The 16862-nt window shown below is 35.0% G+C and overlaps 1 protein-coding gene across 2 annotated transcripts in view; it reads left to right on the plus strand.

Moving 5' to 3' along the window:
* Positions 1-16862, plus strand: part of DACH2 (dachshund family transcription factor 2) — an 862115-nt gene that overhangs the window by 620192 nt on the left and 225061 nt on the right. For both annotated transcript variants that reach the window (XM_053699352.1, XM_053699351.1), the window contains one exon: positions 3067-3225. In XM_053699352.1, coding sequence (XP_053555327.1) covers positions 3067-3225 — 159 coding nt within the window. The remainder of the gene's footprint in view (positions 1-3066; positions 3226-16862) is intronic.

Below are 16862 nucleotides of genomic sequence, written 5' to 3' on the forward strand. Positions count from 1 at the left end.
ATACTTTTCACACATGGCTTTTTATTGAAATGCCAACATTGCAATACAATTTCTTTTTCTTACGTTGCAAAGATGTACTTATGTTATTTATTGATTAATGTTATGTTTGTGTTGAATTCCTCATTCGTATAAACTCTAGCATTTCATGTCAAAGAATGTTCTGTTTTAAATTAACTGGGTGCCAGTTTAATAACTGCTTTCATTTCTGAATGTTGTAATACTTATCTTCAGCTTGCATTGAGTACCACATTTTAATTGCAACATATATATGTAAATGTGAGCCGCCTATGATACCTTCTGTGCATATTTTAGGTAATTAAGCTCTTTTCAGTACTCTGTGCACCTGTCCAGACGGTATATCTCTGCTGTCATGAAACATATGGACCATAAATAGTATTGCATAGGCAACAAGAAAAGGAAGTCACCTTCATATCATTTAACTTGGTGCTAATTTAAAATCTAAACACAACATTTTCAGAAACATTCTAAGATAAATCTGCACTGAATAGAAGATAAGAATGTTTGTGTGTGTATCTCTTTATTATAGTATTATATTATATATTTTGAACATTACACCTCTGCTACATTTACAGATATATAACCTCTAAATTATTATTATGATGATAAGAACAAGAATAAGGGGTAATATTATGACTTGAAATTGTATGTTCTATCCTTAAAATGAAAGTTTAAATTTAACTTTCACATTCTTTTAATTTCATCCATAATTTGTATTTTTTATTTTTTATTAAATTATGTTAAAATGTGACTATTTTCAATACCAATCTGGTGCATCACTACAGAGGCCTCAGTCAAGACAGGGCCTGCATCTCCAAGGGGCCCAGCTGGTCCTGTCAACATTATTGTTTTCAATGCGGGAACTGGTGAGCTCCAGTCTCTGCCTGCATCATACCTGTCCCTTCTGTGTCACCCCCTACTTATCAGGGCTCACAGTGTAAGGATTTGCCTTTACAAATATGGTGGCTGGATTTCCAAAATGGCAGCCACAGTGTGAGTGTACTGAAAAATCTGCATCTAGATTTGAGCAGGAACGTTAGGCAAAGTGGGATGGATGACTCACAGCAGCCATTCCTATGCTGGCTCTTTGTCCTGGGGTCTAGTGCAGTTTAGTTATGCCCTTGATACTGATATTAGCATATACTTGATAATCACATATTTACATATGTATGGTGTTCATATATTCACTTGCATAGAGAATCCCATAACAAATATATATATATATATATATATATATATATATATATATATATATATATATATATGTATATATATATATATATATATGTGTGTGTGTGTGTGTTTTAAAATTGTGATGGTGTGAAATCAGCTTTAAAAACTTACATTTTAGAATATTTGTGTGAATGATGTCATATGAAAGGGTCACCTACACTGATGTATGAAGTTTCACAAGGGACCTCCTCTCACAAACACACATCCTCGCATATTTAGAGCCCACAAACACACACATTCCAACTGTTACATTTTCAAATACTCCTTTAAAATGTACCTCTTAGTCTTTTAGTATTTATTATTCTCTGTAGATACAAGCCGTGCAGCTGCCCTAATTGACGTTTGCTTTGCTCCACCTTTTTTTGCACCCTCAGAATAAGGTTTTTTTGTCTCAGCTGCTTTAGACTATCTGAGAGATATGTCAAAAGATCATTTTCATATGCATTAAAGCATATTTTTAAATGAACATTTAACATTTCTTACTTTTCTTTTGAGGCAAAAGCCAAATAATTTCTTCAAAAACGTTTCAAATCAGGTATTTATTTTAGGTAATTTGCAACATTTTATAGAAATTACAGAATTAGCTTTATGGCCTTTTTAGGAAGTGTGGAACAAACATAATCTAAAATGTTGGTGCTTTCTAAAAGGGACACTAAACACTAACTACATTTCATGCACCACCCTTTTGTCATGGGCGCTGCTATTTTGCAACCTAAGGTACACTGCAGGTATCTGAACGCGAGTTACTGCACATGTGCAAAAAAAAAAAATAGACTTCAAAACATGGCGGCATCTATGACTAGAGGGTAGCGGGAATCACTTAAATACTATACTTATGAAATGTATTTAGTGTTTAACGTCCCTTTAATAACTCAGTTATGAAATGGGATCTTGTGCTGACCCAAGCTGTTATTGCCACCAGCAGAAGTGGCTTATTTCATGGCTACTGTAGGTCGTTCACTTTGTCCTGTATATCTCCATCCATTGGGCAATTCATCAGTGGTTAAGTTATTCGTATTGATTAACTAATAGCTTTGCATGCAAAGCTTTCAGTATTTCCATCAGTCTCATTCCTTAGTCATGTGCAAGACCTCCTGGCTGATCCATCTTGCATTGTGAAACATTCATTAGCTGAAAAGGTATCATGTTTACTGAATCATTTTTAATTTAGTTTTAACCTAGTAAATAAAAATGACAAGGTAGTTCAGTATGTAACTGTTTCATTGCTGATATGTATAGCCCCAATAGCAGTGCCTAGTTTAAGGGACAGTAAAGTCAAACAAAAAAAATCATGATTTGGATAGAGCATGTCATTTAAAATAAAATCCAATTGATTTCACTTATCAAATTGTTTTGTTCTTCTAGTATCCTTTGTTGAAGAATATACCTAGGTAGTCTCAAGAGCAGCAATACGTTACTGGGAATTAGCTGATGGTTACGAATACATACCTCTTGTGATTGGTTCACCAGATGTGTTCTGCTAGCATCCAGTAGTTTATTGCTGCTTTTGAGCCTACAAATTAACAAACGATACTAAGAGAACAAAGCATATTTGGTAATTGAAGTAAACTGGAATGTTGTTTACAATTTCATGCTTTGTCTGAATCATAAATGTTTAATTTTGACTTTTCATTTCAATTAAAAGATGAAAATATACAAACATATGTTACTAGCACCAGCTTCAGTAGTGGTTTCCTAAGGAGCTAGCGCTGCTCTGCATTTACACCATACTTTGACTTTAGTTTCATACAACTACATACTGTTATTTTACGTTTATTAAGTATGACGGGTGTTGTATGATGTTTCTTTGCGCAGGTGGCAGCGAGTCGTCCTGGGATAAAGAGAAGTTGCAGTCACCAATAACAACAAGCGGGTCTCAACATGGACTAGGACACATATCAATGTCAGGACAGTCAGGTCTTGCAGGGCAACATCCACTGAGTCCTCTACAACAAAACCACCTGCTTGCCAACAGTACGTATATATTCAGCCTCTAGTAAGTGTGTTTGACAGATGGAAGTTGTTTGCATTCTAATCATCAACATCTCCTTATATCCACCCATCTGTACTGTACTTTTACAGAAAAAAACAGGCACTGCCAAGAGGTTTTCTGACAATTCAGTTCATTTGTGAAGCATGAAAATACATTTCTCTAACAAGGGGTCATGATCTCAATCTGAAGGGTAGTAGATTCAGGAGTAATTTGAGGAAGCACTTCTTTACAGAAAGGGGTGATTGATTCATGGAATAAACTTCCACAAGAGGTGGTAATGACAAACACTACAGGGGACTTTAAGAATGCCTGGGACAAGCATAAGGCTATCCTACTGACTAGATAAGTTTATGCTTTTAGGTAATAATATCGGACAGACTTGCTGGGCCTATATGGCTCTTATCTGCTGTCAATATCTATAGGCTAGATTACGAGTTTGGCGTTAGAAGCTGTGCGGTGCTAACGGGCAGTTTATGCTCACCGCTCACTTACAGACAGCGCTGGTATTACGGGTTTTTATAAACCCGGCGTTAACCGCAAAATAGTGAACGTAGAGCAAAATTTAGCTCCACATCTCACCTCAATACCAGCGCTGCTTACGTTAGCGGTGAGCTGGCACAATTTCCCCATAGGAATCAATGGGGGAGAACTGGCTGAAAAAAAACCTAACACCTGCAAAAAAGCAGCGTAAAGCTCCTAACGCAGCCCCATAGATTCCTATGGCGAAAATACATTTATGTCTACACCTAACACCCTAACATGAACCCGAGTCTAAACACCCCTAATCTTACACTTATTAACCCCTAATCTGCCGCCCCTGACATCTCCAACACCTACATTATATTATTAACCCCTAATCTGCCGCTCCGGACACCGCCGCCACCTACATTATAATTATGAACCCCTAATCTGCTGCCCCCAACATCGCCGACACCTACATTATATTTATTAACCCCTAATCTGCCGCCCCCAATGTCGCCACAACCTACCTACACTTATTAACCCCTAATCTGCTGCCCCCAACGTCGCTGCCACTATAATAAACATATTAACCCCTAAACCTAAGTCTAACCCTAACCCTAACACCCCCTAACTTAAATACAATTTAAATAAATCTAAATAAAATTACTATCATTAACTAAATTATTCCTATTTAAAACTAAATACTTACCTATAAAATAAACCCTAAGCTAGCTACAATATAACTAATAGTTACATTGTATCTAGTTTAGGGGTTATTTTTATTTTACAGGCAAGTTTGTATTTATTTTAACTAGGTAGAATAGTTATTAAATAGTTATTAACTATTTAATAACTTCCTAGTTAAAATAAATACAAAAGTACCTGTAAAGTAAAACCTAACCTAAGTTACAATTACACCTAACATTACACTATAATTAAATCAATTCCCTAAATTAAATACAATTAAATTAAATTATCTAAAGTACAAAAAACCCCCACTAAATTATAGAAAATAATTAACAAATTACAAGATTTTTAAACTAATTACACCTAATCTAATCCCCCTAACAAAATATAAAAAGCCCTACCAAAATAAAAAAGCCCTACCCTACACTAAATTACAAATAGCCCTTAAAAGGTCCTTTTGCGGGGCATTGCCCCAAAGTAATCAGCTCTTTTACCTGTAAAAAAAAATTACAGATCCCCCCCCCAACATTAAAACACACCACCCACACAACCAACCCTACTCTAAAACCCACCCAATACCCCCTTAAAAAAACCTAACACTAACCCCCTTGAAGATCACCCTACCGGGAGACGCCTTCATCCAACCGGGCAGAAGTGGTCCTCCAGACGGGCAGAAGTCTTCATCCAGACGGCATCTTCTATCTTCATCCATCCAATCAGCCAATAGAATGCAAGCTCAATCCTATTGGCTGATTGTATCAGCCAATAGGATTTTTTCTACCTTAATTCCGACTGGCTGATAGAATTCTATCAGCCAATCGGAATTGAAGGGACGCCATCTTGGATACCGTCATTTAGTAAGAAGACTCCGGATGAAGAGGATGCTCCGCGTTGGATGTCTTGAAGATGGACCCGCTCCGCGCTGGATGGATGAAGAAAGAAGATGCCATCTGGATGAAGACTTCTGCCCGTCTGGGGGACCACTTCTGCCCGGCTTGGATGAAGACTTCTCTCCCGGTAGGGTGATCTTCAGGGGGTTAGTGTTAGGCTTTTTTAAGGGGGTATTGGGTGGGTTTTAGAGTAGGGTTGGTTGTGTGGGTGGTGGGTTTTAATGTTGGGGGGGGATCTGTAATTTTTTTTTACAGGTAAAAGAGCTGATTACTTTGGGGCAATGCCCCGCAAAAGGCCCTTTTAAGGGCTATTTGTAATTTAGTGTAGGGTTGAGCTTTTTTTATTTTGGGGGGGCTTTTTTATTTTGTTAAAGGGATTAGATTAGGTGTAATTAGTTAAAAAAATCTTGTAATTTGTTTAGTATTTTCTGTAATTTAGTGGGGGGTTTTGTACTTTAGATAATTTAATTTAATTTAGGGAATTAATTTAATTATAGTGTAGTGTTAGGTGTAATTGTAACTTAGGTTAGGTTTTATTTTACAGGTACTTTTGTCTTTATTTTAGCTAGGTAGTTATTAAATAGTTAATAACTATTTAATAACTATTCTACCTAGTTAAAATAAATACAAACTTGCCTGTAAAATAAAAATAAACCCTAAGCTAGATACAATATAACTAGTTGTAGCTATTTTAGGGTTTATTTTATAGGTAAGTATTTAGATTTAAATAGGAATAATTTAGTTAATGATAGTTATTTTATTTATATTTATTTAAATTATATTTAAGTTAGGGGGGGTAGGGTTAGGGTTAGTCTTAGATTTAGGGGTTAATAACTTTAATATAGTGGCAGCGAAGTTGGGGGCAGCAGATTAGGGGTTAATAATTGTAGGTAGGTGTCGGCGATGTTAGGGACGGCAAATTAGGGGTTAATAATATTTAACTAATGTTTGCAAGGCTGGAGTGCGGTGGTTTAGGGGTTAATATATTTATTATAGTGGCTGCGATGTCCGGTTCGGCATATTAGGGGTTAAATTTTTTTATTTTAGTGTTTGCGATGTGGGGGGGCCTCGGTTTAGGGGTTAATAGGTAGTTTATGGGTGTTAGTGTACTTTTTAGCACTTTAGTTAAGAGTTTTATGCTACGGCGTTGTAGTGTAAAACTCTTAACTACTGACTTTAAAATGCGGTACCAGGCTTGACAGGAGAGGGTCTACCGCTCACTTTTTTGCAGACTCGTAATACCGGCGCTATGCAAGTCCCATTGAAAAAAGAGGATACGCAATTGACGTAAGTGGATTTGCGGTATTTCCGAGTCTGGCCAAAAAAGTGAGCGGTACACCTGTACCTGCAAGACTCGTAATACCAGCGGGCGTTAAAAAGCAGCGCTGGGACCGGCCAACGCTGCTTTTTAAGCCTAACAGAAGACTCGTAATCTAGCTGTATGTTTCTATATTTCTATTTCAGGGGATTAGCTACTATTATGCTAACATGCTCATGAATTTACTATTGTCAGTATTTGTTTAATAACACTTTATATTTTATCATATGTTAATTAACAATACAGTCTTGCTTTATATATGTATATATATTTTTATATATATATATATATATATATATATATATATATATATATATATATATATAAATGGAAAACAGTGCATTCTGTTAGAGAAAATATGACATTTTAAAATAATCGTCTTATCCTACTTTGAGACTGACTGCCTTTGATACTACTTTGAGACTTTGAGACTGACTGCCCCCAACATCGCCGCCACCTACCTACATTTATTAACTCCTAATCTGCAGTCCCCAATGTCGCCGCCACTATTCTAAATTTATTAACCCTTTAAACCTAAGTCTAACCCTAACACCCCCTAACTTAAATATAATTAAAATAAATCTAAATAAAATTACTATCATTACATAAATTATTCCCATTTAAAACTAAATACTTACCTATAAAATAAACCCTAAGCTAGCTACAATATAACTAATAGTTACATTGTAGCTAGCTTAGGGTTTATTTTTATTTTACAGGCAAGTTTGTATTTATTTTAACTAGGTAGACTAGTTATTAAATAGTTATTAACTATTTAATAACTACCTAGCTAAAATAAATGCAAATGTACCTGTAAAATAAAACCTAACCTAAGCTACACTAACACCTAACACTACACTACAATTAAATAACTTACCAAAATTAAATACAATTACATAAATTAAATACAATTATCTAAATTACAAAAACAAACACTAAATTACAGAAAATAAAAAACAAATTACTAATTACACCTAATCTAAGAGCCCTATCAAAATAAAAAAAGCCCCCCAAAATAAAAAAAAACCTAGCCTAAACTAAACTATCAATAGCCCTTAAAAGGGCCGTTTGCGGGGCATTGCCCCAAAGAAATCAGCTCTTTTACCTGAAAAAGAAATACAAACAACCCCCCAACAGTAAAACCCACTCATCCCACACAACCAACCCCCCAAATAAAACCCTAACTAAAAAAACCTAAACTCCCCATTGCCCTGAAAAGTAACTATTCTACCTAGTTAAAATAAATACAAACTTGCCTGTAAAATTAAAATAAACCCTAAGCTAGCTACAATGTAACTATTAGTTATATTGTAGCTAGCTTAGGGTTTATTTTACAGGTAAGTATTTAGTTTTAAATAGGAATAATTTAATTAATGATAGTTATTTTATTTAGATTTATTTAAATTCTATTTAAGTTAGGGGGGTGTTAGGGTTAGACTTAGGTTTAGGGGTTAATACAATTAGAATAGTGGCGGCGACGTTGGGGGCGGCAGATTAGGGGTTAATAAGTATAATGTAGGTGGCGGCAATGTCCGGAGAGGCAGATTAGGGGTTAATAAATATAATGTAGGTGTCGGCGATGTCGGGGGCAGCAGATTAGGGGTTAATAAGTGTAAGATTAGGGGTGTTTAGACTCGGGGTTCATGTTAGGGTGTTAGGTGTAAACAAAACTTTAGTTTCCCCATAGGAATCAATGGAGCTGCGTTACTGAGTTTTACGCTGCATTTTGGCAGGTGTTAAACTTTTTCTCAGCCGGCTCTCCCCATTGATGTCTATGGGGAAATCGTGCACAAGCACGTATAACCAGCTCACCGCTCACTTAAGCAGCGCTGGTATTAGAGTGCAGTGTGGAGCGCAATTTTGCTCTACGCTCACTTCTTGCCTGTTAACGCTGGGTTGATAAAAACCTGTAATACCAGCGCTGTAGGAAAGTGAGCGGTGAGAATAAACTGCAAGTTAGCACTGCACTCCTGTTACCGCACAACTCGTAATCTAGGCGTGTATTTGTATAAATAATGAGCAGCAAGTAACCAGGCCCGGACTGGTCATATGGTATACAGGCATAGGGCATACAGTGCTATATAGAGGCCCCATCCTCTCTTAAAGGGACAGTCTGATTAAAATTAAACTTTCATGATTCAGATAGGGCATGCAATTTTAAACAACTTTCCAAATGACTTTTATCATTAATTTTGCTTTGATCCCTTAGTGGTATTTTTGAAAAGCTAAACCTAGGTAGGCTCAAACTGATTTCTAAACCGTTGAAAACCGCCTCTTAGCTCAGAGCATTTTGAAAGTTTTTCACAGTTAGACAGTACTAGTTCATGTGTTGTCATATAGATAACATTGTGCTCACTCCCATTAAGTTATTTAGGAGGCTGCACTGATTGGCTAAACTGCATGTCTGTCAAAAGCACTGAGATAAGGGGACAGTCTGCAGAGGCTTAGATACAAAGTAATCACAGAGGTAAAACATATTAATATAACTTTGTTGGTTATACAAAACTGGGGAATGGATAATAAAGGGATTATCTATCTGTTTAAACAATAAACAATTTGGTGTAGACTGTCCCTTTAATATGGGTAAAAATAGGAAAGCTGTTACAATCTACCAATTTGTAAGCAGAGGTGCTGCAGAATGAGCGTTCTGGTCTATTATGGGTACCTAGCTGACAGAAGTCTAACTGATGTGGGTTGCTCAGCCTTTAAATGCGCGGGCCTATTTTTGTTCCCAGTCCGGTCCTGAGTATATCAATAGTAAAATGATACAATTTAGTGTGTCACAGCAGTATAAAGCTATCTCTTTACACTATTTTTCTATAGATATAAAACATGCAATAAAAGAGACTTCAAACAAGGCTGTGTGGAAGACATAATTGTTAAAGTGATTATCTAATAGGGTGTCTTTACAGATATATATGTGTGTGTATATATATATATATATATATATATATATATGTACACACACACTTATATGTACTGTTCTCAGACTAATCTTTGCTTTGACTACATCATTACATCTAGCATGTATTTACTGTTTAACAACACATTAAGTTGCAGCGCCATTGAAGCGCTTTCTACTAATGCTTACTGGCAGACAGGTACTGCATTGTAATACTTGATAGCTCATAGTTATGGTATATGTGCATGAAATAGTGTTCCTTTAATGGTACATTTTTCTAAAAGAGTGGAATTGACCCCATTGTCAAAAAGTACCTATTTGTCATTCAGCATTAGTGGGAAGTACACAACTAGAACAGCTGTATTATTTTGTTTAAAGGGACATTCCAGTAAAAATTTAAATGCACATAGATCAATTACATCTTTGAATAGAAACATATTTGCAATATATATATGTATTGTCAAAAATGGTTCTAGTAACAGTTATCACTGCATGCGCATGTGAAGCATAACTAAATATTCTCAGTGCACCAGCATTATAAATATTGCAGCTGCTCAGAGTGCTAATGAAGTTTGTATTATGTCAGCAATTTACAAATTAAGTCATTACCAAATGGTACAAGCACCTTAAGCATACTTAAATACACTTTTGAAACAGCTATAGTTTTTATTAGAAGCATTTTTGCTCATACATTTATATTACAAAAAATGATTCTATTCAAAACTGAAATGCATTTGGATTCCAATTTTGGCTGTAATGTCCCTTTAAATTTATACCATTTTTACCTCACTTTTTGTTTTAGGCATGCACCATTATTAACATGTTTAAAGACACTCTGCACTATGGTAATATACATTTTTTATCAACACTAGACACTTTTAGGATGGATGCCATCTAAGCCAGCATTTTACAGACATCACCAGTATTTTGTTAATGCTCAAGGGACATGAACCCCAATTTTTTTATTTCAGGAATGAGATATAGGGCGAGATTAAATATGCGGCGCAAGCTTCAGCGCAACTGATTAAACTCGCACCGCCCGTAATTTAACTTTGCACATCGGGGTATCAAATAAACCCAGCCGGCAGTTCATAAAGTGCCGTAAGTTGGATAAACTAGCGATGTCCAGAAATGTGCCTAAATACAAATGTCTGGAGTCGCTAGTGACTTACGGCACTTTAGAAACTGCTGGCGCCAAAGAAAATAAAAAAAGTAAAATCTCCCGTAAAAGTCTAAATCGCCTCCCAAACCCCCCCTATATCCACCATCAAACCCACATCGGTAATAATAATAAAAGTATTAACCCCTAAACCGACAACCCCCCACAACGCAATATGCCTAATTTAACTATTAACCCCTAATCCGCTATTCACACACATCACAATCTACCTAATAAAAGTATTAACCCCTAAATTCGCCAACCCCAACATCGCAAACTACCTAATAAATGTATTAACCCCTAATCTGCCATTCACCCACATCGTAAAGTACCTATTAAAACTATTAACCCCTAATCCACCATTAACCCACATTGCAACAAACCTTATAACACTATTAACACCTAAACCGCCAAACCCACACAACGCAATAATCCTAATAAAACTATTAACCCCTAATCCGCCAAACCCCCACAACACAAATAACTAATTTAATTACTAAGCCCCCTAACCTAACACCCACTAAATTAACCCCAAATTACATAAAATAATAAAATACTAAATTATAATTAAAATAAAAAATCCTAACAGTACTTAGAAAAATAAACCTAAGATTAAATTAAAATAAATTAATCTAAAATTACCAAAAATAAAAAGGTCTAACATTACAGAAAATAATAAACAAAATTATCCAAAATAAAAAAATTAAACCAAATCCCTATGAAAATAAAAAAGCCCCCCCAAAATAAAAACACCCCCTAATCTAATGTTAAACTACCAATAGCCCTTACAAGTGATTTTTTCTGGGCAATAAGATGAGAGCTACTGAAATCCTATTGGCTGATTTGAACGGCCAATAGGAGTTCAGTAGCTCTCATCCTATTGGCTGATTTGAATTTGAAGAATCAAATCTGCCAATAGGAATGCAAGGGATGCCATATTTAAACGTGTACCTTGAATTCACTATTCAGTGTATGGCGGTGATCGTACGAAGAGGATCCTCCATGCTCCATGGTTCCACGGTCGCCGATCCTGCTCCGCGCTCATCTCTACTCCATGCCGGCTTGGTCCTGGATGAAGAAGGAAGTGGACCCCGCTTGGAAGATGTTGGCCGCTTGGAAGAAGACTTTACCGCCGTCTGGAACAGGACCTTCTCCGCCGGACTTCAGGAACGGTGAGTACCTATTTGGGGGTTAGATTTAGGCTTTTTTTTTATTTTTGGGGGTTTTGTTTTTTTTTAGATTAGGAAATTCTTGGGCTCTCTTAAAAGAGCTGAATGCCCTTTTAAGGGCAGTAAAAAAGCTGAATGCCCTTTTAAGGGCAATGCCCATACAAACGCCCCTTTAGGGGCAATGGGTAGTTTAGGATTTTTTTAGTGTTAGGTTTTTTATTTTGGGGGGTTTGGTGGGTGGGGGTTTTACTGTTAGAGGGGGACTTAGTATTTTTTAAGGTAAAAGAGCTGTTTAACTCAGGACAATGTCCTACAAAAGGCCCTTTTAAGGGCTATTGGTAGTTTAGTATTAGATTAGGGGGTGTTTTTATTTTTTGGGGGGCTTTTTTCTTTTCATAGGGATAAGGTTTAATTTTTTTATTTTTGATAATTTGGTTTATTATTTTATGTAATGTAGACTTTTTTATTTTTGTAATCTTAGATTAGTTTAATCTTAGCTTTTTTATTTTAATTGTAACTTAGTATTTTTAAATTTAGGTAATTGGGGTTAATTTAGGGGGTGTTACATTAGGGGCTTAGTAATTTAATTAGTTATTTGCGTTGTGAGGGTTTGGAAGATTAGGGGGATAATAGATTTATTAGGATTATTGCGTTGTGTGGGTTTGGCGGATTAGGGGTTAATAGTTTTATTAGGTTTGTTGCTTTGTGGGGTAATGGCGGATTAGGAGTCAATAGTTTTATTCGGTTTATGCGTTGTGGGTTAATAGTTTTATTAGGTTTATTGCGTTGTGGGTTAATGGCGTATTAGGGGTTAATAGTTTTATTAGTTTTATTGCGATGTGGGTTAATGGTGTATTAGGGGTTATTACATTTATTAGGTTTATTGCGATGTGGGTTAATGGCGGAGGGGTTAATATACTTTATAAGTTGTTGCGGTGGGGGATTGCGGTTGACAGGTAGATAGATATTGCGCATGCGTTAGGTGTTAGTTTATATTTTCAGGCAGTTACGGGGGTTACGATATGTGATACCGATTTGTGACGCTGTTCTATGTTATCTTATCGGAATAAAAATTGCGGGCGACAGTGAAATAGGCGCACCACATTTATATGCAGTGCCGTATATATGTGATACCAAAACCACGTAAAACCCGGCGTTGCCGGCTTTTGCGGGCGACGCCGCATATGTAATCTTGCCCATAGCTTGTGTTTTTTAACAACTTTTTATTTTCTTTTTTTAACAACTTTCTATGTTCTAATGTGCTTAGTTCTATTGGTATCTATTGCTGAAAAGGATACCTAGGTAGGCTCAGGAGCTGCTGATTGGTGGCTGCTCTTTTACTATTGGCCAACCCAATGCATTCAGCTATCTCCCATTAATGCATTGCTGCTTCTTCAAGAAAGAATACCAAGAATCATAAAAGAAAATGTTGGGGTTTCATGTTCCTTTCAGGTTGATATATAGAATAAAGATTTAATATAGAAATAAATACCTGTTATGTTGAAAAATCTAAGTATATGATAATCTAATTTGAAATAAATTATCATTTTAAATCACTCCTATCAGATTTAGTTTTTGATTTATGTACATAATTTGCATATCCTGTATTTTTTTCCATGAAAGACGACATCCCTGCCTTTAAGTAGTTTACTATAAGTGAAGGATATCATCATAGGCTCTGTATTTGCTCTGTATCACAGACACATAAACTATTTTTTTTTCTTTCTTTTTTTTAATGAAAAGAAAGAAAAAATCATCTTCAATAAAATTGGAAAACACTGAAATTAATATATTGTTGTAAAAGCATATTTAAGATTACAATAGCTTATTGTATAATTCAATACAATGTGATAGCACAAATATATTTTAAAAAGAACTATATTATAAATTCATTACTTTAAATAATGGACATAAAATCTAAGAAATGTTTCGCCAAATTAATTTTACCCTTTAAATTAAAATAATGTAACATATTATATGAGCCTACAAAAACTGTAAATGTGTCCCAAGGAAGTTAAAATTTATGGAGAAATTAGAATTAGAGTAATAACTTTTTAGGAGACAAAAGGCAAAGATATATATTATTATTTTATTATATTCTAGACACAATTGCAAGTCAAGGAACATGCATATTTGTCTTGTACATTGGTGTTCTACTAACTGATTTAAAGGGACATAGAACCCCTAGTTTTTCTTTCATGATTCAGATAGAAAATACAAATTTAAATAACTTTCAAATTTACTTCTGTTATCAAATTTTCTTCTTTGTCTTGTTATCCTTGGTTGAAAAGCAGAAGGTAAGTTCAGGAGTGTGCATGAGTCTGTAGTTCTATATGGCAGCAATTTTCCAACAATGTTATACATTAGCAAAAGCACTAGATGGCAGCACTATTTTATGTCATGTAGTGCTCCAGACATGTGCACGCTACCTACCTAGGTATGTCTTCAACAAAGAACAACAAGAAAATGAAACAAATTTGATAATAGAATTAAATTGGATTTATTTTTTTAAAATTGTATTCTATGTCCCTATAATAATGATACAACCTGAGGAGGGTCTGAAAAAAAAACTGTGGAAACATAAATGTAACAACAAAGTTGAAAATCAGCAGAGTACAGGTGAGTTAAAGGGACATGAAACTCAAATTTTTCTTTCATTATTCAGATACAAAATACAGTTTTAAACAATTTTCCAATTTACTTCTATTATCCAATTTGCTTTGTTTTCTTGGTATTCTTTGATGAAGAAACAGCAATGCACAATTGTGAGCCAATAACATGAGGCATATACGTGCAGCCACCAATCAGCAGCTGCTGAGCCTTCCTAGGTATCCTTTTCAACATAGGATACCAAGAGGACAAAACAAATTAGGTAATAGAAACAAAATTGGAAAGTTGTTTAAAATATGTTCTATCTGAATCATAAAATAAATATTTTGGGCTTTATGTCCATTTAACTTGTCTTCTGCCAACTATTTCTAGCTTTATTTATTTGTTTTAAATTCCTGTTCAGCCTCCAAAAAAAGCTAGACCTGTCAAATTCAAATTAGTTGGCACTTTTAAAGTTTGGGTTCTAAGTTTATGATTGGGGTGTCCATAGCACCCCTCCAGCATCCCTCTAGTGCAGCTATTGGTAGCAGATATGAACAAATACTTATGTTAGAACTTGACATAACTAGAATGACATTTAAATTAATGAATGAACCAAAAGACTACAACTACCATGTTCTTTTAATAAAAAGCTTAACAGTTCTGCAGTACAGATTTATATTAATTGTACTGGGCAGCCAGGTTTATAGCCAATGAAAAATGAGATAATGAAGATTGCAAAGCTAACCCTACGCAAATAGCCATTAGGCAGCAGACTTTTTTTTTACCCAATGACAAAGACAACCCTTTTTACAATGATTCCCAAATACCATTATTTGGTCATTTATTATTTTAGGATTAGTAACATTCTATTTTTAAAGCAGTAGCAGATATTACACTATAATAGAGTTGCCTTTACTTTAGAAATATATTTTTCCCTCTTTTTCATACTTTTGCAACTTAAATTGACAGTAAACCAAATAGTTTTAAAGTGATGTTGAAGTCAAAGTAACTATGCATTCTTTTCCATGCATTAATATAAGATGCTTTTGAAATAATTATATTTAATAAAGCACAAATGTGTAATTTTACAAAAACTGTTACTCTATTTATTATCTGCACCTCCACCCCCATTTTATTTTCTTTACTGTAGTGTAGGTGATTTATAAAGCTGTCCCACACGCTCTATGTTTTCATTGCACCTTCGTGACCTGCCAGGAAGACAAAATGCGCATGCGCAGTTTTTCATCATCGATATTACTGTAAACTCTTCTTGCATGTTCACAATGTCTCTGTGAGGTTGGAAGCGTGCACAAAAATAATTCTGCCTGCATTTCAATGGTATCAAATAAAGGGTTCGATACCAATCTTTTTGATGTCGGAAAAACTGGAAAGGCCGTTATTTATTTTTTCGTTAAAATTATCAAAATCTTTCCAAATGAAATACAACAGATATTGTTAAAACACACAAGATTTGATCCCCATTTTCCCACAACAGCACTCGGAACTGCCGATAATGGATGACGAGCACTGAAATAACAAATGGGTTAAAAAATCTATGTGTATTTTTTTGCATTTGGATAAAGTGGTTATATTACACTTAAACAATATGGATGCCATTTGTATACAGGCATGATGGTTGACTGTGCATGTTTGATCAATTACGTTTTTAAAACTTTTAAAATGTTAAAAAAAATTAAAAATTAATTATGAAAACTCGTTTTACGTTTTGGTGAGATATTCATCTAAAGTCAAGAAGACAGTATGGAACAATAATATCCATAAGAAGAAAGTTCTCGCAACTTATCTCATATTCTATATCAGGATTTTAGCAGTTCTCACACTGTAAACTGATATAAAGAAATGATGAGGATTTGCAGAATTCACTGTACAACCCGCTATTTACAAACCTCGCTCTTATTGTACAGACTGTGATTTCCAAACCTCACGCTCACTGTGCACGAGATTTCCAAACCTCAATCTAAAGAATGGGGTATCTCTTGCTGCATGTATATAACTATAAGAAGATTAAGCGTTTAAACAAACAAGACTTAATGGCAAGCATTAAGCTTAATAACAATGCTATTGCCAAAATAAACCCCATTCCTAAAGAGGAGAATACTGTACTTTAAAATTAAAAAAATACAAGTTTGAAATAAAAACAGAAATTTGTGAGTGTTGAGGTTGTGATTTCCATTTTCTAATGCATTTCCTGCAGATCTCCTTAGCTGTATGGGAAATAATGTATCTGTCTATTAAATACATATGTATGGTAATGTATGTCCTCCCACTGCTGAGGTACTATATAGTATTAGCTGAATCAAGCTAGATAAGCTTCCTGTAGAGACCACAGCCCACTTGTAGGGCTGAAACAGGAAGTAATGAACACGGCACAAATGAAGTTTAGAAAAAATAGAAATGAAAGATAGAATCCTTTTAAAA

The sequence above is a fragment of the Bombina bombina genome, chromosome 1, assembly GCF_027579735.1.
Source record: "Bombina bombina isolate aBomBom1 chromosome 1, aBomBom1.pri, whole genome shotgun sequence".
NCBI classification, from domain to species: Eukaryota; Metazoa; Chordata; class Amphibia; order Anura; family Bombinatoridae; genus Bombina; species Bombina bombina.